Source organism: Hylaeus volcanicus, chromosome 6 (assembly GCF_026283585.1).
Source record: "Hylaeus volcanicus isolate JK05 chromosome 6, UHH_iyHylVolc1.0_haploid, whole genome shotgun sequence".
NCBI lineage: Eukaryota > Metazoa > Arthropoda > Insecta > Hymenoptera > Colletidae > Hylaeus > Hylaeus volcanicus.
This window is the reverse complement of record NC_071981.1, coordinates 6997130-7022971: the sequence shown is the minus strand read 5'-3', so window position 1 is coordinate 7022971 and position 25842 is coordinate 6997130. Positions and strand designations below refer to the sequence as shown.

Here is a 25842-nt window from a genome sequence, read left to right as displayed (position 1 = left end):
TTTCCATGTTATTAATGACCTGTTTGTTAATTATTATTATTAATTATAGACAACGTAAAATTTAATGTACTAATCTAAAATCCTGTTGAGACTTTCAAGATCCAAATTGTTTTCTATGTAATTAATGATCTTCGTGATAACTTTTAATTTAATTTAATTTAATTTTGTTAACTGAGATAAATATAAAATTCTTGAAAATTCCTTCGACCCCACTTTTACAGAAAATTGAAATCCTCCTCATCGCTATTCCTAGACATTTCTTCGATAAACACACTAGTCTTTAAAAGAAATATTTCACAACTTCACGAGGGGGTTGGAAAAACTAATCCAAATTTGGAAACTACCTTTCACACAACCTCTAACAAATAAAAAAATATGCAAGAAATCAACTATACAAAAATATCTCTAAAACAAATATTTCACACCTCAATAAGAAATGTGCAAACAAAAGTATTCTCACGCACAAATCCAAATTGTTTTCAATAACGATTCCCAATCTGACGAATGAAACAATTTCTCACGTTTGGCGTAGGTCGTGCCACTGGCGAAGAGCAGGACCATCAGGAGGCAGGCGGAAACGCAGACCGTAAGCGGTACACCGGAAGTCGTGTGGCTCCTCATCCTGTTGCTCGTGGAGTGGTTCCGTTCGACTCGATAGCTCGCGGCTCGACAGGTAGATGGACTGGAGGGCCGATGCTTCCTCGACGAGCAGGTGGTTGTGAATGAACAAGTGGGACGTTGCGCGTTCCTTCTTTTACGGGAAGCAAGGGGGTGGCGCAGTCGGATACCCCCCGCGGGGCATGCTGAGCACGCATGTACTGTGGGTGGTGTTCGTATACGCATGGTAGCAATCCTGTGCAGAATGGTAACAAAGCCAACGAAATCTGATAAAGCTCATTGATGGGAGCCATGGATACAGGCATAAACAGCGTGGCCGGGACAGGAATGTACAAACTGATTTGTTTTTTTTTATTATTCGTGGCTTCTAATGGGGGTGGTGGGTGGAGTGGTGTGTTTTAATTTAAGGGTACCTGAGGAATTATGGTGAACTAAGAAGTAAGAGATTCGTAGGTTTATAGGAAATGTACAAACTGATTTGTTTTTTTTTATTATTCGTGGGTTCTAATGGGAGTGGTGTGTTTTAATTTAAGGGTACCTGAGGAATTATGGTGAACTACGAACTAAGAGATTCGTTGGTTTATAAAGGGTTGTGGTGTTTATTCTCAAGTTTGGATTATTTTTTGCAACTCTTTTTCTTTTATAGGCTCTGAGGTATAATTTTTATTTACTAGTACTTTCTAGATGCTTATGTAATTTATTATAACTTCCTCTTAATTAGGAAATCATTAATTAGAATTGGTAGATTTGTGGATCAATGTACGCACTTTTAGTTTTCATGTCGACAAAGTTTCGGGTACCTTGATGAGCATTTTACCTACCTCCCTCTCTAAGAGTCATATCTTGAACTTGTTCTAGCGAGTTAAAGCCAATACTTTCATGATTTATTTATTTGTATATCTCTTATGAACCCAATCCTGGGGATTCAGTTTTCAAATCGTCAAAGTTTCAACTCCCTTGATGAGCATTTCACCTACCTCCCTCTCTAAGAGTCATATTATAAGCTTGTTCTAGTGAGTTAAGCTCAACAATTTTGCAATTTATAATATATATTTCTACGTTTGTCTTTTATATATTCAATCCTACCATTAAAATTCTAACACAGTACCAGTTCATTTCTACAATATACACGACCATTCAAACTCTAGAAAAGTTGCAGTTCATTTCGAGAGATTGTGCTCAAGAACCCCTCCTCGGAAATTCTCGAGATTTTTTCACGAATTTCCATTCCCACTTTTCGCGACTCTTTATCTATATATGTATTTTATTTATCACTATAATATTGTATCATTCGTAAATGGCAAATACAGCGATGGCGAATTTAATTTAAATCATCTATTTGTCGAAACGTTTCGATTCTAAGAATTCGTGTCCCATTTGATATTTATTATAACAATCAAGCAGTCGAAGCTTTTAAGCGAACACGTAATCGAACCTACATTTGGTAATACCACAGTCGTTAGAAATATTATCTGAATTATGAATCGCAATTCATATACTCTGTTCAAATATTTCATTTCTAAGCTGTTACTTAGTAGGAGCACCGGAAGTTAACAAAATTTCAGTCAGAAATTGCCAGTGGTTGTGGGTGAAAGATGCTTCGTTAAATAAACTGCGATTGTCAAATGATAAATGTTAACAACACTCCAAGACTGGAACTGGATATTTAATTAACAAGAAACACTAAGGATGCAAGAAAATCTTGACGAATTGCAGAGGTCATCTCGTCGCGGATAGCTCAAGTTAGACGAAGCATCGGTAGATACATTTTTTTGTTGTAAACAACCGAGTGTGGTGCAATAGCGAAGCAAAGAAGAGAAACATTTCACACTAAAAATTTATAAGACAGTCACTTTTAAGAATATATGTCGGATAAAATGTGACGTCAATGTAATTTTTATTATCGACACGTTATCACGTCGAAGACCACTAATCTTGTTTGTCATTAGGCGAGACAAAAGGTAAAGTGCACAGCTGATCAGCAAATTCCGATGTTCATTTTACGTTTTAATTTCGACCGTCTGAAAAGAAAACTATTAAAAAACGAAAAGGAAAAAGAATTTGTTTTTCAAGATAATAGACTGTCCTACGTTGAATTACAATATTCAAATATTGTATACTATGGATTCACGAAAGTTGGTTGCTGGCCAATTTAAAGAATAACTATGCCCGTTTCTCTCTCGCTGTTTTGTCAGACAAAAATTTCAACAATCCAAGAAATCTGAATTTCAAATAACATTTCACGCGCAATTCTTCAGTAACGAATTCGTTTTTTGAATTACTTTTATTCGTTTCGTTTATTACGATGTTTTAATGGAAATTGTCGTAACATGTTTATGACAATGGAACAAACACTGCATATCGAACAATGAACAGACAATGACTGTTATAAAATATTCGGTGTGTGTTTTACAAATTTATTCTTCCTCCGATTTGTAATTGTGCCATTTTCGTTTATTATGGCGTTCCAATGGAAACTGATAATGGAAACGTTTGTGTGATGAAACGTAAAATTCTAAACAAATATCAACTAAATAATTACACTCAGGATTATTTGAAAGTAATCAATTCGAATTTTAAATATCATTTTTAACAGTTTATAGATCGGTAATTAATTAATCAGTTTTTTTACTGAGACAACCAATACTAGACGCCGGGATATTTCGAGATTGGACGGGAATGGCTTATAAATAAATATTAGGCGGTCCGAACACTTGTGAGAAACGCGCAAACGCTCGGTGTCCCTCTAGCAGTGAGAACAGGAAGTGCCATCACAGATGCACCTCCCGTCGTTATATGGATTATGAAATATTATACGTATAAATATTAACAAAAAAACGACTCTACTAAATAAAATACTACTAAAGTTGTCAAGATAAAAATTATCTTATTAGTATAAAAGTGTTAAATTCAATTTCAGTATACGACGAGTTGAGAAAATGAAAATGAATCTCGTCGATCGTAGGACATTTAGAGGTCACGAACGTGATAAATCCTGACTGTCTACATAATAGTCAATCCAGAGAAGTTTAAATAACGATCCGATAGGATTGTGCCAAGTCCGACCGCTATTTTCTCACGAACTACGTGGAAAATTCATCGTCGAAGACAATCGGAAGTTTCGTGGAGGGAAACTTACTCGTTAAGCGCCTCCTTCGTTAAATCGAAACTCCAAACATATATTCACGGAAAATGATTCTCATTGTTTCCATTGTACGCTATTCCAAACGAAACACTGCATGTACATACGTACGTACAGCGTGTCGGATCAATCGCTATTTAGAATAGAGAGTTCATTCCTCAGGGCGAAAAAAGACGTGCAAAATAAACGCAATATATTTTCTTTTGTTAATGAATTAATTTCGTGGGGAAAAGTAGATTAATTATAATCACTGGATTAATTTACCCTCTAAATTTGAGTTTGAAATCAAAATTAACCTTTTCACGCCCTTGGCCACATGTGGACGCCTAGTTTTTTATAATTATAATTACTGGCATAAAAAAAATTTGGTAATAACTTATTCGCTACAGAATCAGAAATTTTACCATTTGGTTGCACTGATAATGTTATTTCCGATAAAATCGTCCCTGAAGAGGTTAATTTTGATAATTACTAATTTACAGGATAAAGAGGTGACCTTTTTTTTTTTAAATAAAATTTTAGAACCTATTTCAAGTCGACTACGGGGACATAGCATGTAATTTTTACAGACAGTTTACTTTGGAATATGTTCGTAACGCGAATACAGAGCTTTCCTGGGGCACTGACGAAGCATTGCTCATATTTCCTGATGCGAAAGTTAGTTGGACATAAATCAGCAGCGAACCCATTGGATCTTCTCTTTTGTAACGACTGCTCCGTATAGAATGTTAGTGTTGAAATGAGGCAATCCGAATTTCGATAATGACGTCAATTGTAATTAGTGGCCAGTAAATGAAGGCAGCACTTTAATAACATACATATTTATATATATGCGTAAAAAGAAAGTTTTAGATTGATAGAAAGATTAGTTTTCATATTGTTATTTCATTTACTGTACAAACCATTATACTATAAAAATATATATAAAAACAAGTAAAATAACCCAACGGAAAGAACAAAGTTTATTCAACCACGCTTTGGCAATAACAATTACATATCAAGTTATGATCTATTCGATAACGTTACAATAATTGCTTCGATTTGCTGTAAGATGTCTTTGTAATTAAATGAGTAACATCTTTAAGTACACCCCCTGTTTCATCTCCTTTAAAAATTCATGAATGCACCTGTTGCGAGGAGTGACGACATACCCAAGGTTCTTATTCTTATCGATTTTTTCATGACGTTGTAACCAACAAATCTGCATTTGATTCACATCTATCAAAAAAAAAAGGTTAATTTTTATATTATTTAATTTGAACTTTCAACATTGGCATTGATTCGATAATAAAATTTCATTTTTGTTATTTTAAGGTCGCCTGTTTATTTTCTTTTTTCAAAGAATTAAAATATCACTTCAACTAAAACTTGTAATACTTTTATCTGTTTAGAAGCTGCGTTTAATATTCATATTAACAATGTTTAAGCAAACCGAACTGGATAAATGTTTCGCTACCAACAGGAATATTGTATGTCCTCCATTATCGCCTTGTCAATTATGATCGATAATGAAGCATCATTAGCGGAAACGAATTTCCACTTGTGACAGCAGATGTCGATCTCTAATTGTATACTTTTGTATTGTATTACCAAGGCACTAATACTGAAATATATTTAACATTATAAAAAGAAGTCAGCTTGTTTTACAATACGACATTTATAAATATTATATTTATTATTACTTTATTCGGTAACATTTGAAATGATATATTCACACATACATTCGATTCTGAAATTGTAATTTAAAAAAGTAGGATTAACTGAACTGTAACACTGTCATAATGAGCGAAGAAATACAAACTAATTTTTGGATCAGAAATTCAGAACATCAAAAATCCAGGATATCGCGTAGCAATAACCTGTACAGATACAGAAATTTCAGGAATATGCGACGTAATAACAGCCGTACGAAATAGTAGCCACAAACATAACCATGTGCACATGCACTATCCATGTCTATCGAATTGCGTCATTATTATGGAGGCACGCGGTGTATTCTCACGGTTTATTGGACAGTTCATCGGTTTATCAGTTCCGCTCGCATGATGAAGAAGTAATTTCTCATAATTCAATTCGCCCACTGGTTCGTACAGAAAACAGTATTAACTATTTACTCAGCTCTAAATTTCATGCGTTTTAATCAGACAATTTTCAAGAGAAACAATCAATTTATTTAATTAGTAGCGCATTTCTTTTTTTATCATTTATTACAAAAAGAACAAATATTAAGATCACTTCTGCTATTGTGTCAGTTTAGTCTTTACAAAATAACAAGTTGAAAAGTATGTTTAAGTATATTTAAAAAAATTATATAACTCGAGCAAAAAGTATCAAGCTATTATATACATACAAATTATTTTTAAATAATAATTCAATGCTATTCTGTAAACGTCGCTGAAAGTTTTCCTTGTTGAAGGGAAATACAAGAAGATGAAGTTTGAGAAACATTGATTCACTGCATTACGCTGTCTTATATGCATATTTTGATTACCATCGTGAAATTGAAGCTCTAGTTTTGATGCATATTGATCGGACTTTATTTTTGTTTGAAGATTTAGTTCTCGTTAAATAACATTGTTGCGAAACTGGTGGTAATCACTTGGGAGAACGTCTGGAGAGTAAGAAGAAAGATGAGGCATAACTTGTCAGTCAAACTCTTTAACTTTTTGGAGAGTTGTTTATGTATTTTGAGTTCGTGCATTATAGAATTAAACTGATAGAATTAAACTTTTTTTTACTTCATCGATGCTTTATACATTACTTTCCAATATCTTTGTCAGTTTTTCTTTAAGAAATAAACTTTAAGAAATAAATTAATCTTTGTTCGCGTACGAGCAAATAAAAAAAATGTATAAAAAACACATTAATTTGAATTCCCATCGCTAGTAGCGCTGCAATCTTATTCCCTTCTAAATCGGTAACGTAGACACATAAATGATAAGGATAACATTATGACATTATTTGTATTACAATGTATTATAAACATTGTTTATTAGTGAGTCATTTTGTAAAGATTTAGTTTGATTATATAGTCAACTACAAGCTTTATAGAGGTTTCCTTTAAGAATTCTTTTATATTCATTGAATAAAGAATTAAATCTAACGAAAGCGATAATAATATAATTAATTTTCTATTAAATAAGTATAAATAAACGTGAGGAACACTTTTTGTTCATAAATTTTTACCTCAAAAATTCCACGTTCCACGTTCATTCCATCAATGACGAATTTAAACTGATTAAATTACTTTGAGTGACTTCCTCTTTTTCTAAAATCTTTCACAAAATGTTTTTATTGTAAAAATATATGTATCCTACCATTTCCTATACAAAACATTCAAAAATTTGAATATTTAAATTTAGAACATCTACGGTTGGCAACATTGTCCACCTGTGGCTGACAATAGCAATGACATCGGTAGTACACAACAACAAAATGGTGAAGAACGAATCTCGATTATTGTAAATTTAAATATTACAGTGTTTTTTTATATTTATCGTGTTCAATTTGAATAAAACCAGTTGTTTCTAATGCAGTGAAACATAACCTGTCCAAGCTAACGTGAGTTTGTTTATGCAAAGTTTAGTGTTCAGTGATCGATGCGTTTGGAGTAGCTATTTTTTTATAATGTTTACACTATTCGGTGAAGTAAACTTATGGAGTTTCGATGACAACATTAATATAAAGAGTACAGACTTTGGTGCATTTCGGTGAGATTAAATAATTTGCGTATATTATAAATTATATTAACCATTATATTAACCATTATACCTTCTATATCGAAATGATAAAAAAATAAAGCTACAACTATTACTATCAACCATTCTATGTATAATAAAGTTAAATAATATTCGATATTTCATTCTAAAATTTGTTATGACTTTAATAACATATATCTCCATTTCACTAATTCATTATTTTAATAAAATTGCTACCAACATTCGATTGGAAAACTATCCACTATAAATTTTTTTAATTTAATATAATGCATGTTTCTAATCCTTTGGTTGCTATGGGTGGAAACTTTCTAAAAATACAAGGAAATATTATAATGTTATCACAGGTATCATGATAAACGTATTGATAATGTACATGAGGAAGGGAAAAGATCATATTGTCAGAAGCGTGGTATGATATATGTACCAACCAATAAGAAAGGAAATAAATTAAAAGATTCTATCAAATATTTGGAGGTAAAATTTCAATAAAGCACAGATCAGAATTAAAATATGATTCTGTATTCTAACTTGAATTAATTTTAATAGGATCAATTGAAGGACAATTCAATTATATATTGCCAGTGGTATGATGATTGTGTCTTCCAATTGATGCTAAATAATGCCTTGTTGATACAAATACAGGTCAACATTACTACTGGTGACATATATAAAATAACTTTTGATAAGTATCTTGTAGGAAAACTTTCTGAGCATATATCAGATGGTAAATAATAGCTTGCATTTACATAATCCATATTTGTATGCCGAGCAATGTTTAAATACTTTATCATTAATATTTGTAGTGGTAATTACTAAAAATTATATACTTTGCGTCTATAATGATAATCAAGTAAGCCTTGTACATTTCACAAGATCAAAAAGACACGTTTTTGATAAAATTAATAAACTTGAACCAAAGTTATCCACAATTGATCTATTTGGTCCTAATGGTCGCAGGTTGGATAAAAAAGTACAAACTAATAAATGTGATGATTTGGTAAATATATTCACACATTTCTTAAAACAATATTACTTTTTACTAACCCTATCGCTTACCACATAATGGATTAAATTAAAATTTCTCAGTTTCCTTAAATTACATAGTTTATTGAGAATATCTCTGAAAATTTATAATATAATTTCAAACATTGTAGATATTAATTTGGTGGAAATCTACAATGAATGAAGTTTATCCGTGGAGTCCTGCTGTTAAAGAGCATGATCGTGCAAATATACATCTTTATCGTCTAATAGGGTATAAAAATCTTTCTAAGCACTAAGATTTCGTTAAATTTGATGTTGTAGCTTTTACATTTGACAAGAGTATTACATTCCTGCTTGTATGGTAAAAGTATTTCAGCATTATGTATTTCTTTTTTCAGAGTAAAATTAGAATTAATTTGTTATATACGTAGCGAGTTTGATCCCTTGTGTATAATATTTGATGCATATCATGATAATATTATTCACTCTGTAGAACAAAAAGTATCAAGAAAGGTAATAGTTATGCATGATTTAGTATTACAATCATTCATTTGTAGCATTAGTTTTACAAATGGACATTTTACATCATAAATATAACATAGGGGGAGGTGACTATAGAATGGAGAACATACGAAGTTTCCCAACAAGATAAACTGCAAAGAATAGCAGTGATATCCGTGCCTTTACCTACACACACAAGTTGTGTAAAATTCTCACCCAATCAGGAATTGTTATTATTATGTTGCATAGATGGATCTGTAATAATTTATGATCAAATCAGAGCCACCACTACTAGTGTAAAAGCAGGTTTTGTAAGTGATCTATGTATGCAGAGAATTAAAAAAAAAAAGTAATTACTTCTGGAAACATATAAAGAAATATATACATTTTTAAGATACCTACATTAGCATCATGGCACAGTGATGGAATAATATTTATCATTGGAAATGACAAAGGTCAATTCCAACATTTCGATATTTCTCTGTCATGTATTAAAAGTCAGACCTTAAGTGAAGAAGTAACACCAGCTAATATTCTTGATTTGTCCTCATACTTCAGGTATTTCCTTATCAATATGATAATAATAAAGTTAGGAATGTATGTATAAAATATGAAATTTATTTATAATGCAGAACTCAACCAGCATTATTGCGTATGGAATGGAATAAAAAGAATGATCTGAATTGCTACATTGATCTGCACAATCATGGGAATTCTCTATTATTACTTATTTTTCAACGGTATGCTATATTAATATTATTCATAAAATGGACGAAATATTAAAAAATGAGTAATATCAATGTAATATATTAATAGAGGCCCTATAGGTGTCATAAAAATGTTAGAAGGAGATTCTCTCTCTGGAGATGTGTTAGTCAAAAGATATTTATCCTTGTATCAAGTTGAACAAGCAACTTCATTATTGTTATCTATGAATTGGGATACTCATCCTCGCGCGTGCATGCATGCGCTAAATCAAATTTTGAATTACTTGTTTAAATTGCCATTGACACCAGAACGTGAAAGTAAGATTCAGTTTTGTATTTTAATTGATATACTGTCGATAATACAAGTAGTTCAATCTTTTAGATTTTATACAGAATGCACTAGGTAGTTTCCATGTTCCCATTAAACCAATAAGTCAAACTATCGAAGAAGAATATGGAGATGAAGTAAGAGACTTAACAAGACGATTTTTCCATCATTTATTAAGGTATTATGTACTTCAGCATTTAAGAAGTATTCGTCCTATACAAAATATTAATTTTAATTAATGTAGGTATCAAATGTTTGAGAAAGCTTTTAGACTTGCTATAGATCTAAATGATCACGATCTTTTTATGGATATACACTTTTACGCATTAGTTGTAAATGATATGGCAATGGCAACTGCAGCAAAAGAAAATGCTGAGCGTATACTGAGTAGATCAAACAGTTGTAATAGTTCACGTAAGAATTAATGGAATATGTTGTTTCAAGAACAGTTTATTTCCTCAAGAGTACTATAATACAACATTTTCAGATTCTACGTGTTCTAGAGCGTCGTGTTCATTGTGCTCCGATTCTACGAGCGATAAAGGAGAGGAATCTTTCACTGATGAGAGTGAAAATTCTTCTAAAGGAGATCAGACTGATACAAAACATTCTAAAAATCATAGTTATAGAAAAAAATCCAATAGTCAGATCCCACCATTGCCAATCCTTGATCCTCATCACCTTAATAAAAGTCTATTACCTACATCATTTACGGATATTTCGTCTAATGAAAAAACTGATTGCAATCTAGTATCAACATCTTTCAATATGCCCAGCAGTACACTTAGCACAACTTCTTTTAATCATTCGTCGCATCTTTCGCTGTTAAATACGTTTTTTGCGTCAACGTCATTTAATAAACCGCTATATAAAACTCATACAAATTCAACGCCAACGTCAACAGTAACTTCTACTCATACTTCACAGTCTTTTAATAACATTTCCGATGATTTAATGACCACTTCATTCGGAAGTCTGTCCATGAATGAACGAAAATCTGTAGTATCGAATCGGCTTACAGAAAACTCTGTAAATATCACATTGAACAAAGCTGTACTAGGAGGAATGGAATATTCTCTTGATAGCATATCTGATAACACAGTAACAACTAATTTAACACAAGAAAATAACTTCTCGTCTACTCCTTTCAACAATCCAACATACGAAACGTTAGATGTGCCTTCTGATCTGCCACACACTTCATTAGATAAAGTGGATAGCAATATCATGTCAACATCCTTCAGTACACTTGGTACAAGTATTCCAAGTCCATATGAGAATTCTTTTAGTAATTTAATAACTAGCAAAGCTGATTCTACCACAACTTTAGCTTCTCTTAGAAATATGAAGTCACCTGTTACAATGAATGATTTCACATCTAAAACACTTCCTGAACCTACTGCAGCAAACAAATTAACATCCAGTCTTCATAGCAGTCATAGTAACCTTATGTCAACATCATTTAATTTCCTTGACAACCAAGTACAAGATTCTCGTAATAGTATTTCAAAGAGTATCAATGATGATGATAGTCATAGTGTTATCAAGTTACAACAATCTGCTATGGGGAAAAAAATGGGGGATGTCAGCATCCCACCACCACCACCTTCTTTAACAAATTCATTTACAAATTATTTTCAAAATCTTCCAAGGAAGAATCTTCCTTTATCCAGAAGTACATCTGGATTAGCAGATATTGACGAATCAATTCAAAAATTTTCGTCTATTAGAACAAGAAATGTCACGTCACACCTACTGCAAAGACAAAATTCCACATCTAACATTCTACAAGTTCATCATAAATATAGTAATATTAAACCTTCTAGATATAGACTTAATTATGATCTCGATTACATTTCATTCCATGGAAGTTGTGATAATATTAATATACATTCCTCTACTAACAGTATGAAAGTTGGTGCATCACAGTTCCCTTCTACTTACAGTATACAGAATAGATTTGAGAATAGGCATTCGAAACTAGTATCATCACAAAATAGTACAAATATTAGTGTTAGTAAAGAAAGTAAGGTGTCATCAAATATACCACCCCTACCTGTTATATCTACATCTACTTCTAGCTCCTGTTCCCCATTCTCCCCTTATACGGATACAACATTGACATCAAATGAGAAACCAAAGGTCAAATTTTCAGATACAGTAACGCACATATTTGTACCTGATACAGTAAGTGTACAAAGTATTGAAGTATAAGAAATATTGAAATTTATTTGAAGCAATAAGTATGATTGTGTTTGTTAGTTGATATTTTCATTTCTTAAGAGTTTATTTACAGGGCCAATCGCTACATAAACAAAAACGTTCTACGATTACTCAAGTACACTTGACCGATCCGAAACGCGAATTAGCAGAAAGCCTTCCATTGTGCCTTGGCAATGAAGATTACCTTAAGGATTTTCAACCGTTATCGAGTATGCGACGAAATTCAGCAAGTAAAGTAATTTTTATATACATAATACTTAAATGTTATGTTTTACAGAAGATGATATTAATGACAAAGTAAAAGAACCCCCAAAATCAGAGGAAGGTTCTAAAATAAAAGTTGTACACTTTGGACTTCTATAAATAGATAAAGGATTCAGGTATTAAAGGAAGATGAATGTGAGACTGTATTTACATGCATTTATATTGTTTTATACGAATATCTACACACATATTTTGTACATAATTTTTATACAATAAAAATTGTTTTACAGTTGTATTACTAAATAATTCATCTGCTCCTATATAAATTAGTAATACCTAAATGTCTTTTTTCATATATTCACGATTTTGACTTTGACATATTTTCTAATTGAGCCTTCATGTCAAGTAATTCTTTGTCAGGTATGTAACGTTTAGTTTCCATTTCAGGCGTATAGGTATCTACGCGTAAATGGACTCCTTCAGGTAAAGCTGCCTCTATTATTCTAATTAAAAGGGGACATTTTGGGGAATCTACATTTGATATTATAATGTCTCTTTCATACATTTTAAGTTTGTATTCGCTATCAACAACTGTGCTTTGTTTTTTATATTTTTTTATATGATATTCTCGATGAGGAAAAGGATAACTATGGAAACACAAAATAAATATTATTAAAATGTAAAATATTGAATTTAGTGAAAAGTACGAATGCTATATTACCCATCATCAATATCAATATCCAATATGTCTGCAACTTTATAAATATAAGATTGATAAGATTCGAGCAGAGGAAATACATATCCTCTAAGCTGTATGTTTAATGTAGGATAAAGAGGTGGCCCTGGTCTCTTATGCTACACCATGTAAAAGGTTTCATACATTAATATACAAACAAGCACATTGGATAGTATTTATAATATTTAATAAAATAACCTGTAAGTATGAAGGCTCGTAAATACTGTAGAACCTTAATGTCCCATTTACTAGAAAACGACGAGGACACGTTATGACCTATGTACATAATGCAATTATATTATTTTTTGTAAACAATATTAATAATACATAATTTTGTCGGTACGCTTACATAACCTCATTCTTACCGATAAAAGCATTCACTTACCTGTTTAATAACATTCAATGCCATTTCAAAATGACGAAATGATAAAGGAATTGATATTCAAATTTTAAGTACAAGTGATTTCAATCAATTACTTTAAATTAATAGTAATTTGTAATAAACAGCGATTCAGATATCATCAGGTGTCATAACTATAAGCATTGCATTGCATGCTGCTTTTATACCAATGTTTCTCAAATTACATATTTCTAAGGATCGTCTGAATAAAGGAACATTTTAGATGAATCCTTTAGAGTAGAATTAAACACCTAGCATTTTAATATTATTTTGAAACTTTTCTTGAGTACAATTGCAATTGTAAATACCAAATGTAATTCTGGCTAACTACAATTCCAATTACATGTTATTGGTATTAAAACGAAGGGATTTACTTTTAAGTAAAGGGAGATTTATTATACAAAAATAGAAAACCATAATCCAGAGAATATTTAAAAATATTACAATTTTAATATATCACAGATTAGTTTGTGGTAATATTACACCATACGATGGGCTCGGCTGGCATCGCTGATCAGAACCAATGAAAGGTTGCAGTTATTTTACCAGGTACCATAATCTCACTGGATAAAATGTACGTTTCTTATCATTCAGGAATGGGAAAGTAATCTATGTGACACTTGCTTCTATGATACTGTGGATTGTGTGCACGATTGTGCGAATAAAATTTTTGCTATGACAATACTTTAGAGTCAGAAAGAAAATATATTTAAATGTGTTGTTTAAATAAAAAATGGATATCGAAACTGAGAATGTTATAAACCTTATATTCCCGGAGGGTATACGAGGTGACTTACATTTCTCTTACAGTCTATTATTAAAAATTCGTTTAATACATATAATTTTGTACAGTTTATTTGAAATTATTACAATTTTGTCAATTTAAAAATGGACTTCAAATGTACATATACTATATATTCTTTATTATGTAGAATCATGGAAAGAAAACCCAGAGTTTTATCAATACTTGTCAAAGCTTGGTGGTTATGATGTTGATCAACTCAGTAAGCAAATTTTTGGATTTTTGGAGAAGCTTATATCATTCAACGAATTGTTTTTTTATTTAAAATTGTTTACATTTATTAGGTAAAGAACCTGATCATCTGAATGATGAGAAAACATCTGTATTGCAAACTACTCAAGAACTAGTTTTTGCAAATTATAAAACATTCGTTCAAACTGCAGAAAGTTCTAGGGAGATATTTAAACAAGTAATGATAATATTGGTTTTGGTAATTTCAGTGGTATCAGAATTATGTTTACTAATTATTTTTTGTACAATTTCAAGTTTAATCAAACCGAAAATCGGCTTGATGGGCTTGTACAAAAGATTCCCCAGTTTGTAGAGAAATGCCAATTGTTCTGTGATGCTTCAAAAGATATAAATGCGCATAGGAGAGTAAATAGTTTAACATTAACAAGAAATGCAGAATTGCTAGAAGTACTTGAAATGCCTCAGTTAATGGAGTCTTGCTTAAGGAGTAATCAGTATAATGAGGCATTAGAATTATCCCAATATGCACATCAATTAGGAACTAAACATGGAGATATTCCAATTATATCGGTATGATATCGGTATTTGACATAAAAACAGGATACAACAGAAAACGTTTCAGTTTGTTTATTAACCATATAGTCCATAGTGGCGGAAATTGAAAATAGTTGGTCAGGTATGGTAGGGCAAGTTGTTGGGTCATTGAGAGGAGATCTTCCACTTCCAAGATGTTTACAGCTTGTTGGATTATTACGATCAATGGATGCATTTACTGAACCAGAATTGCGTATTAAGTTTCTTCAAGCACGTGATAGTTGGCTTCAAAGTCTTTTAAGTGCTATATCCAAAGATGATCGTAAGTTTTTTGTTACTAGTGATTGTAAAATATGCAATTTAATAAAATTATATGTTTGTTTTTATTAGCTAATCTTCATATTACGAAAACAATTGAATTATCAAGGATACATTTGTTTAACATAATAACACAGTATAGGGCCATGTTTAATGATGATGAGCTCATAATACCAGGGAGGGATCCAACTGTAAACGAGTGTGCGATTTTTTATCATTGGCTTGAGGAAAAGGTTTGTCGATTATTTATAGTTTATGCTCCATTATATTACTACCATAATTTTCCTTCTTTGTTTCAGATATCTCAATTTTTAACGACTCTAGAACAAGATTTACCTGGTGTAACATCTATAGATTCTATTTTAGATCAATGCACGTATTTTGGTCTTTCATTTGGTAGAGTAGGTGCTGATTTTACGGGACGAATGTCCGATATATTTGTACGCGTAATTGGTGAAAAATTCGAGTCTAGTATTCGCAAAACAACAAAGAAGTTTGAAAAAGACATGGAATCATTTACATTGATTAATAAAACCTACAGAACTAATATAAAAATAAACACTACGATTAAGTCTGTAAGTAATTGTTTATATTATTACACGTTGATTTATATCATACAAGATTATTTTTTGTAGGAGTATCCACCAGAACAATTAGTGGAATTTTACCCTTTAGCTGAATACTGTAATGGTCTAATATCTGCTTTTAATGAAATACGACTTTGTCCACCAGTAGCACTTTCTGTTTTCTGTACACTCATTTTACAAGAGTCTCTACACAGTGTAGCAAAATCTATATTGATTTTTTATAAACAGGAGCAACAAGTAAGCGAATATTTTTGTTTATGACAACATACTATTATATATTTGATTTGATGCATGTATTTTGTAGGCTTTCGCAACTGCAGAAAGAGAAAACATGCTTAAATTCACGGAATGTTTAAGTGAACAATTGATTCCTTATGTACAGTACTGTATTCACGTTATTTTTCCACCAAGTCAAATTGCGGTTCATTTAGGCATTTCAGAAAATTTATTACAAACAGAGGTATGCAAATATAGTTGATAAATTATTATATTAATTTTCAGAAACCTTTATACTGCAAAATTTAAGTTAAATATACATTGTTTACAGGGAATAACATATTTAAATAGAGATAATATCTTAGAACCGTTGACCCTTCTATTACCGATTCCAAAAAATGGAAAAGATGCTATCACTTCCCCATTACCTACCTCTAATATACAATCACAAATATTGCAAAAAACTTCTAATGAAACTCCTTCAACATCAGAAAATACAGACGTAGACGTAACTGACGAACAATTGGAAAAAATGAAAGTGTCTGAAATACACGAACCCGCAAAGCAAATGATTATGTCTACTGATTCGCAAAAAGCGACTGTGGTATCGAATCAAGATATTAAAGTTATTGCAAATAACTCAACCGATGGTGTAAATGAAAATAGATAACTGTAAATTTCAATCGATTTCATTATGTGTCATTATATAAAAAAATATTGTAAATAAAAACAATAGTTTTTTAAATGAATATTTGTTCCTTTCCTGACATATATATTTATTAAAACTCAAATTAATGTGAAAAATTTAACGTCTACATTCTTTAGTAATTTATTAGTTCTTTAACATTACCTTTTATTACAAAATAAAAACTGTCATTATTCTTACGGTTAATTATTAATGAAAATAAGAAGTATAGTATGAGAAATATTAAATCATACAATGTTCAACTATATTAAATATTATTGCTTTTTTCAACGTTTACATAAAGTAGTTAAACAAATTTCACGTGTTTAGTACCAATTCGTAACGAAAGTTTAGGTTAGGAACACTAAATATAACACAACACATAAACTGTACATAGAATTTTGAATACTTTTCACATCTTGTTTGGGTCACTCAAAATATCATGATTCCATAAGAACTAGCTCTTCACCTATCTCAGATTTTATTATTATTATATTATCGGATTCAATTTCACAATGTGATTTCTTAACAAAATCATTGCTAGCTTCGATATCAATATCGTATACTTCAATATTTGTATTTCCATTGTTTGTGTCATTTGTTGCAGCAATATTATTTATCGTCAGTCTTTTATATTCTTTACTTATTTTATTTTTATTACGATTAAATACATTTGTTTGTGCTAATTTCCTATTTAATTTTTTGACAGGATAATTTGGATTTAGTAGGTCTTGTTTAATTTTTCTAACTTCTCTGAGCAATTTTTCATATTCATCTTTTTCCTCTGGATTTTCTAAAGATACATACAATTTTTTCTTTTTAAATTGTTTCATAGATTCACAAGACTTTTCTGCAAGATTTTTATAATGATTATTTAAGTGTATCTGTAACTTTTGCATTTCTTCTTTCTCTTCTTTGTGTCTTCCTTTTAATGCTTTCAAACGTATTCTCAATATGTCGCAGTCCCGTTGGGCTTTTGAATATAGATATCGTATTTTTTCTGCTGATGACTGGTTACGTCTGCAAGAAACTATATTCTAATAAACATTGTATACCATCACATTCTTAATCGCGGAATATCAATTAAAATATAAATCACATTGTTATTTATAATAATACATACGAATTATGTCTTGACAAGTCTCCTTTCCTGGTGTATGCAGCTTTAGGTGTACAAACACTTTTTGTTTCCGTTGTTGTGATTTCACATTTGATGTCAGGTTTCTCAAGCGAGACAGGTACTGAATTTGTTACAGGTGGTTTCGGAGAGGCAAAAATATTTTGTACACAATTTTTTAAATCAGCTTTTACTCTGTTATTGGTATAACACTTTTTTACTTTACTGTGATCAGTATGAATGCTAATATCCTGCTCATGTTTAATTCTATCCAAATTTATCATAGGGGGCTTCTTATATTTTTTATTTATAGTTATTTTCAAAACTGGAACCTTTGTTGTGATTTTAACATTTGAAACTTTTTTTATTGGACTTATATTTGTATCCCTAACTGTCGGTACTTCTTTGTTCGGTTTTAAATTAACTGTTTTATTAGAATTGAATTTTGATAGAGCTTCGTTAAATTGACTTTGGGTGACAGGAATTAGTTTTCTCATTCCTAAACCATTTGGAGTACACGGAGTTCTTGGTTTAGGAATTGTAGTTGGTGGTTGCATCGTTAAAGAATTATTTCCTTTGCTCGCATCGTTTACAACGTTTGAGTTATTAACCTCCTCTTGCATACTTGAATTTCCTTTCATAGAGTCAAAAGGTAGAAAACTTTCTTTTAAGTTGTTACACTGCGGTAATTTCTTGTACGTATCTTTGTCTTTAAACTGTCCAGTGTATATAACATCATTATTACAGAGACACCAACTTTCTCCACGAACTTTTTTCAACTCATTTACGAATAATGTCTTGTCGTACAAAGGAAAACTAAGAATGATAAAGTCTTGACGCAACACATCACTTATTCAACACGAATTGTTATTGCAAATAGATGTTGGTTACAGTATCTTCTACGTGCGATAGAGCATTTGTAACTCTCGCAATGAAAATGCGTACAACTTTTGTATTGTGTACAGTTAACTGCAGTTAACTTCTACCAATAGCATCAATCACAACGTGTTAATTAAAAATAGAGAATCTATCTGCTATCTTTGGGTATAGTTGGAACAAAAAGCTAGTTATATTAACCACAGATTCAATGAAAAACGCTTGATATTCCAATTTTCGATTGGTAAAAATATGTACCATCAATTCCATCCTACCAATGGGAATTCAAAACATGCCTAACATTTCTTGTTGCACTTACAAAATGTGGACAAGTTTTGTGGTATGTTCATCATGATTGATCCGGGTTGGTCACATGAAAACAACTGCCCATGTTCCACGTGCTTCTGTTGGTCTAAATTAGGTTATGTTCTCAGTTGTTAATTATATTTAAATAATAATAACGTGTATTATCAGTGTTGTAAAACGCTATGTCTAAAATGATGAAAAGTAATTTCAGTGGGTGGAAACCACTGACATTAGAGGGTTCTGTATTTTCTGATGCTGTTGATGGCTTAATCGGTGTAGAAGAATTAACAGATTATAAATTGGAGAAAAAGAATAACAAGACTAACATTTTAATTTGCGACGGAGAAAAGAAAAAAGAAGAAAATAAAGTACCCACAAAACGTAAAACATTGAACAAATGGCAAGAAGATGACACAGATGAGCCAGTGTCAAAGAAAGTAAAGGTTAAGAAAGTTAAGAAAAGTAATGTTGAAAGAAAAAACAGTAAAAAAGCACAAAAAAATCAATCTGTAAAAGATGATTTAGATATTGATTCTAACAATGCAAGTCAAGTTAATACTGATGATGAAAATGTGTATGATATTGATGTTCAGGCATGGAGTATGTTAGGTGTACCTGCTGTTATAATAAAAGCATTAAAAGATCAACAGTTTCACTCGCCTACGACCATACAATCATTAACATTACCGTCAGCAATATTAGGTCGCAGAGATATATTAGGTGCTGCTGAAACAGGCAGTGGTAAGACATTAGCCTTTGGAATTCCAATTATAAATGGTATTTTGGAATCAAAACAGTCTAATAAATCAGATGTAGAATCTGTAGAAGATACGTACATCAATAATAAAAACAAAGGTTGGATCTGTTCAGAAAACAAGACTGTAGAAAGTGATAATTCATCTGAATCTGATTATGAAGATGTTGATGATACCAATGAAAATATTGGCTGTGTACGTGTTATCAATAATATAGAAATGAATAAACCACAGAATTATACACAAAAGCCATTATATGCATTAATCTTGACACCAACTCGTGAATTATCTGTTCAAATAAAAGATCATCTCACTAAAGCAGCAAAATATACTGATATTAAGGTCAGTATTGTGCGATGTAAAACAAGAAGTTGAAATAGAATGGTTGCTAAAACATTTATATTATTTAGATAGCAGTAGTGTTAGGTGGAATGGCTGCAGTTAAACAAGAAAGAATATTGAGCAAAGGTCCTGAAATTGTGATTGCTACACCTGGTAGATTATGGGAATTAATACAGCAAGGCAATCCACATCTTAATCAGGTGGATTCAATTAAGTGAGTTCTATTAAACAATTTTTTTATACGCTTGAATTTGAAGTTGAAGCATATGATACACTTCATATGAAACAGATTTTCCTAAATTTAATAAATAATGAGCAATATGAAGTACATATATTGTAAATTATATTAGGTATTTGGCTATCGATGAGACTGATAGAATGTTGGAGAAAGGACATTTCCAAGAATTGCAACAGCTACTAGAAAAAATTAATATGAATAAAAATATGTTAAAAAAACGACAGACATTTGTGTTTTCTGCTACATTAACCATGGTGCATGACATTCCAGAGTATTTGCAAAGAAAAAAAAAGAAATATCATAAGAGTAAGATATCCAAGCTTACAGCTAGTCAGAAGTTACAAAAAATTGTAGAATTAGTAGGAATAAAACATCCAAAAATTGTTGACATTACTAAAGAATCAGGTTGTGTATTGTTACATTAAATAATCATATGATTAATGTAACAACTTAAAAAAAATGAAAATGTCTTTCTCTTAGGTACTGCCAGTAATTTAACAGAATGTAGAATAGTGTGTACAATAGATCACAAAGATTATTATCTTTACTATTTTCTGAAAAGACATGCTGGTAGGACATTGGTATTCTGTAATAGTATTGGCTGTGTAAAACGTTTAGCTACTCTTTTTGGAATACTTGAATGCAGACCATTACCTTTGCACGCTAGCATGCAGCAAAGACAACGATTGAAGAATCTTGAAAGGTAAATATTTCTTATTAAACAAAATTCTCAGTTAATAGTAAACGATTGTAGATTCCAGGCAGACGAAGATGGGCTACTAATAGCTACAGATGTAGCTGCAAGAGGTTTGGACATTCCAAATGTTGAGCATGTAATACATTATCAAGTTCCCAGAACCAGTGAAGTAGGCATAGATAAGTTTAAATAATTTTTAGTATATGTCTTTTTCAGTCTTTTATGTCTAATTATTTCTTAGAGTTATGTACACAGAAGTGGAAGGACTGCACGAGCACAGAAAGAAGGAATAACAGTTCTTATGATGGAACCATCTGAAAAACAGAACTATACCAAATTGTGTAAAACACTTGATCGCAGTAAGTTGATGAATTCGATAATAATGCTAAATGACAAATCAGAAGGGAATATTAATTCACAATTATTCTAATTTCAGCTGATGACATACCTATATTTCCAGTAGTAGATAGATTGCTAATCGCGGTCAAGGAAAGAGTTGATATTGCTCGAGACATTGATAAATTGGAATTAAAATGCCGTAGAGATAATTCGCAGAAGGGTTGGTTACGTAAAGCAGTCGAGGATATGGATTTGGTTTTAGAAGAAGACGAAGAGTGAGATTCCACAAACTTGTGGTTATCAGCATTTACTACTGTCTTTTTTGATAATAAAAATAATTTTATATTCCAGAGAATTAGAATTAAAAACGAAAGAAACTGCAGATTTGAAACATCAATTAAAAGTAAAAAAGCGTCAGTTGGAGTCTCTTATATCAAAACCACTATTCCCAAAAGGGTTTTCAGGAAAATATCCTGACGTTAATATCGAATTTGGGTTAAGCGAAGAAAACCAGAAAGCTGTTGATGTTATGAAAAAAGTTATTGAAGATATTCCCAAGAAACGGAAGGAAAAAAGTAAAACATCTATAAATAAGAAAGATTTCCTTAAAAACAAAACCTCAAAAAAGTCTAAAAAGTCTAAAAAGAGGTTATAATGCGGATTTCTTCAACAGAGGAAAATAAACATGATAAATAAATTTTTATATATTTATTTTATTGTCTACATTCTGTTTCCTGTGTAATCATTAATCATTTTTCTAACAAGTTAGCTGGAACGAATTTTCTAAAACATTTTTAGCTTTCCAAAAATATTACATCAATTCTGTCATTTCGAAGAAGAAACTCGAGCCTTTCACTCTTAAAAATCTACTAAATTTTATTGCGATCATTAGTACGTATGGCAGAGGTATGTACATGCAATTATTATGGTTTCTACAATATTAAATGTAATTTTATAGTGTTCTTTATATAATATAATACAGATTCAATTCCTAACTGCGCGCCAATAAAAACAGATTTTCAATCATGAAACACAGCCGGTTAACTTTATAATCAGGGATGGGCACTGATGGGCACGTTCAAATGGTTGGCGAACGTTTTTCTCGGACTTGTATACTTTAAAAATCGTATACAAATTTTGACGAAATGTACAAAGTGAATTACTCACCTAACTTCTATTTTTACGTATTCGACCGGGAAGCAGCAGTTTTTAAGTAGATTTCTCCCATCCCCGCTTATAATTATAAAGTTCTTCATACTTAAAATATCGTATTATAGATAACCTCATCTTCCGTACTGATTATCGAATCGATCCGCTCGTTCGTTACTATCGAGTTCGCGTATCGATCGTTGCCGATCTTTCCCGAAAGTTCCATGGGCGAATCGCGCCCTTTCACGACGATTTTGATCCTGGCCATCACGTGGCTTCCGGGACACTTCTGCGCAACCGCGGTCTCGCAAATCTCCGCGTAAATGTCGTCAGCTTTGGTCCTGGTTAGTTTAGGGAGGGATGGCACTGGCGTTAGACTATCTCTGACACGAGAATAATTCGGTTGCAGCTCGATGTTCGTCGGCATCTCCAAAACGCTCGTAGAGACCGATCTTTGTACAGGTTGCTTGGAGGAATTGGAATGACTCGGATGAGAGGTAGTATCTGGCTCAAGACTGGAGTAACGTTCCTGACACCTTATCGCGATTTCCGGTTTCACGGCGAACGTAAACGACGCCGATTTCTTCGCCGGATTCCTACTACGACCACCCTGAGTGAACTTTGAGATCCGTTCCAGAAATCCGTTCCGAGAGTTTTGCCTGGTCTGACTCTTCTCCCTGACAGTGGTCTTCTTCAATTGCTCCAATCCGTCCTTCAAGCTTTGCAGGATGGGTTTCGTTTCCGTTTTCGGTTTGATCTTCTTCAAATGCATCTCCTTGAGATTTTCCCCGACTGGGTGGAGCTTCAAAGGCGCCACTCTCGGTTCCGTTGCACGATCCCCGACGGCTCGGCTGAAGTGGAAGAACAGGTTAAGCCACGTAGATTGTATATTTTCAAATGTTTTGCATCTTTCGAATATCGCGGTAATACGGGACAGAGTACGGTATATTATCGTACATCGGCGTGTAACGTGCTTTCTGTTCTATCGATTGCGCGCACGTATGCATGAAATCGATATTCCTTTGATTTATCGGCTCTTAAACGGTTTATACCTGGAAGCGTGCGTTCGAATAACTACAAATAGAGTATAGAAATAGTTTAGTACTCTAATACCAGATATGTAGGAATATAATGTTACAAAAGTGTACTTTAGTGAATATGTTATGAATTATTAGGTGAACCGGAAAATAATGTCGTTTTTGTAATTTTAAATGTTTGTTTATCATTCATCAGTTCATTGATTTTTATCGATCTGGCACTGACAATTTGCACACTAGATGGCAAAAGGCTAGATGGCAAAAAATAGAAATTTATAAAAAATTTGTTTGAATTTAATGTAAAAGAAACGATATTAGTTTCCAGTCCACTTAATTTTATTTCGAGTAACGATAGTGTTAATCGTTATTTATTACAAAAGTGATTTTTGATTCTATTCTGATTTGTATTATACGCGCATATAATTTCTAACTTTATGTTTATCCGAAGAGGGCGACACGTTCCATAGCGGAAACGTCGTTTGAATAAAAACGATAAACGTGATAATTATGTGTATATACATATAAATAGTGGAATTACGAGATTTACCTGCAGGCAGATAATAATCGTTGCATTTTTGGCGATGCCAGCAACCTAACTTCCGATGGGTAACCTAATCGCGCCCTTCTCACTCTTGGGGCGCCACTTCCGGTCACCACGAGCTCCAGCATTTCCGGATTGTGAACTGGCCTTTCCGGTACGATGCACCCTAAAACGATTGGTCCACGTGTTGAACTTTCCAGTTGCATCAAACCGCCGTATTCTCTTGGCAAGGGTACAGGAAGCGGACCAGCTATTAAACGAACCTGAAAAGCGAGGATATTAAAATATTTACGTGATAAGCCAACGTCGATGAGTCCCAATTACGGTAAGATTGCTTCTCGAGGTCTCTGCATTGGAATATTTCAACGTTCCTGTGATTCAAATATTCGGCAAATACAATTTGAATGAAATAAAATGCTTGTCAAATCGGATAGTATTTTAATATTTTACCACTTTAATACTACTCGAATAATTAACTGTTTGCATAATATTGGGTATTAACGATGCGTATTTATTACAGAAGTAATAATAAAAGGTAAGAAAAAAAATACTCACCCTTAGAGGTAACTGTCTTTTCGCAAGATGATGAACCTTGTACAGCACTTCGTCGCTTCCGGTGTCGATGCTTCCGTTCTGACAAATGGCGTAAAATTCGCCTCTCGCCGACAATGGCGCAAACACCTCGCGACCATGGGGATCCAAGCATTGCGCGTACTGATCCTTTTCGGATGAGCTACCGGAAATCCCAAAGGATACCGTACTGCACTTCCTCGTGTCCTGGAAGACGGCTATCAATCGTAGAATCTCCCCAGCCCTTATCGTAGTCTTCGTGTAGTGAGCTCGTAGATTGCCATTTTCTGCGAACAGGTAACAGACATTCTAATACAACGAACAAATTAATTCGGGGATTGAAAGAGATAAATATAGCGAAGGTGGAAACAAAATTTGTTTTCTTTTTTATCGACATATAGTCGAAATAAAAATTACTCATAGATGGCGCCACTGTAACTAATCACGTGGTTTCCTTACAAATATCAAGAAATATTGATTCGATCTACATAGTTAACGATCCCTGCCTACATTGTATGATTTCTCATTAGATTTATATCTGGTGATATATATTCCGTAGAAGTAGGCTGCTATATTCCAATTAGTGTTAATAGTTCCAGTTTCAAAACAGAAATTGAAACTTAAATACCGATTTTTTTACGTCATTTTATCACCGCATAATGAATTTCCGCCGCTGTACAATCCATTTACCACATTTAACATTCTGCTTCCGCTACAAACATATAATTTGCGTGTTTCTCATAATATTTCTCTTTTTATCGGGGTTAGAGTATGCACGCTGTGTTTATATATGCATTTGGGTCAAGAACGTTGCTCTTGGTCATTATTTATTATTCTTTCCTTTTACTCACTACTTCATGTGCCTTCTCTTGCTCTCTTGCCTACTTTATTTTTTTGTTTCCGCTATAGTCTCATTTTCAACGTTCTTGTCTTCAGATACTTTTCCTTCATTTTTGTTATACTATGTTCTTTATTACTA

General features: G+C 32.3%; 7 protein-coding genes across 9 annotated transcripts in view; 3 read left to right on the top strand and 4 right to left on the bottom strand.

The window, feature by feature from the left end:
* The window catches only part of LOC128879086 (uncharacterized), a 27202-nt gene extending 25257 nt beyond the window's left edge, over nucleotides 1-1945 (bottom strand). Inside the window, exon 1 of one of the 2 annotated variants that reach the window (XM_054127920.1) lies at nucleotides 522-1945. In XM_054127920.1, coding sequence (XP_053983895.1) covers nucleotides 522-843 — 322 coding nt within the window. In that variant the 5' untranslated portion in view covers nucleotides 844-1945. The remainder of the gene's footprint in view (nucleotides 1-521) is intronic. The other variant, XM_054127921.1, reaches the window with a different exon arrangement.
* Nucleotides 1946-3697: 1752 nt separating this feature from the next.
* Nucleotides 3698-25842, bottom strand: part of LOC128879084 (uncharacterized) — a 43324-nt gene continuing 21179 nt past the window's right edge. The window contains exons 3-6 of one of the 2 annotated variants that reach the window (XR_008457560.1): nucleotides 24849-25150; nucleotides 24300-24556; nucleotides 22734-23566; nucleotides 3698-4978 (exon numbers count right to left, since the gene is read on the bottom strand). Coding sequence is in view for 1 of the 2 variants with exons in the window: in XM_054127917.1 (XP_053983892.1) it covers nucleotides 22825-23566; nucleotides 24300-24556; nucleotides 24849-25150 (1301 nt within the window). In the remaining variant the exon portion in view is untranslated. Of the gene's footprint in view, nucleotides 4979-22280; nucleotides 23567-24299; nucleotides 24557-24848; nucleotides 25151-25842 lie in introns of those variants that run through there. The other variant, XM_054127917.1, reaches the window with a different exon arrangement.
* LOC128879081 (WD repeat-containing and planar cell polarity effector protein fritz) lies at nucleotides 7144-12738 on the top strand. The gene is made up of 15 exons (XM_054127914.1): nucleotides 7144-7470; nucleotides 7824-7953; nucleotides 8026-8203; nucleotides 8283-8476; nucleotides 8634-8734; nucleotides 8862-8976; nucleotides 9066-9275; nucleotides 9359-9522; nucleotides 9597-9704; nucleotides 9781-9989; nucleotides 10054-10177; nucleotides 10244-10413; nucleotides 10487-12186; nucleotides 12296-12431; nucleotides 12500-12738. Exons 1-15 carry the CDS (start codon nucleotides 7334-7336, stop codon nucleotides 12583-12585), a joined length of 3762 nt encoding a protein of 1253 aa, XP_053983889.1. The 5' UTR covers nucleotides 7144-7333; the 3' UTR covers nucleotides 12586-12738.
* Nucleotides 12626-13885, bottom strand: LOC128879087 (39S ribosomal protein L48, mitochondrial). The gene is made up of 4 exons (XM_054127922.1): nucleotides 13548-13885; nucleotides 13361-13438; nucleotides 13148-13281; nucleotides 12626-13073 (listed from the first exon to the last, which is right to left on the bottom strand). Exons 1-4 carry the CDS (start codon nucleotides 13569-13571, stop codon nucleotides 12785-12787), a joined length of 525 nt encoding a protein of 174 aa, XP_053983897.1. The 5' UTR covers nucleotides 13572-13885; the 3' UTR covers nucleotides 12626-12784.
* Nucleotides 14063-17020, top strand: LOC128879083 (conserved oligomeric Golgi complex subunit 8). Its single transcript, XM_054127916.1, has 10 exons — nucleotides 14063-14350; nucleotides 14495-14566; nucleotides 14649-14773; nucleotides 14851-15126; nucleotides 15199-15412; nucleotides 15481-15641; nucleotides 15708-15983; nucleotides 16044-16232; nucleotides 16300-16455; nucleotides 16543-17020. Exons 1-10 carry the CDS (start codon nucleotides 14296-14298, stop codon nucleotides 16879-16881), a joined length of 1863 nt encoding a protein of 620 aa, XP_053983891.1. The 5' UTR covers nucleotides 14063-14295; the 3' UTR covers nucleotides 16882-17020.
* Nucleotides 17155-18961, bottom strand: LOC128879085 (uncharacterized). The gene is made up of 2 exons (XM_054127919.1): nucleotides 18020-18961; nucleotides 17155-17916 (listed from the first exon to the last, which is right to left on the bottom strand). Exons 1-2 carry the CDS (start codon nucleotides 18652-18654, stop codon nucleotides 17337-17339), a joined length of 1215 nt encoding a protein of 404 aa, XP_053983894.1. The 5' UTR covers nucleotides 18655-18961; the 3' UTR covers nucleotides 17155-17336.
* On the top strand, nucleotides 19228-22278 carry LOC128879082 (ATP-dependent RNA helicase DDX24). The gene is made up of 8 exons (XM_054127915.1): nucleotides 19228-20292; nucleotides 20361-20506; nucleotides 20643-20935; nucleotides 21011-21233; nucleotides 21285-21396; nucleotides 21469-21586; nucleotides 21664-21841; nucleotides 21918-22278. The coding sequence occupies exons 1-8, from the start codon at nucleotides 19378-19380 to the stop codon at nucleotides 22219-22221; spliced, it is 2289 nt and encodes a 762-aa protein (XP_053983890.1). The 5' UTR covers nucleotides 19228-19377; the 3' UTR covers nucleotides 22222-22278.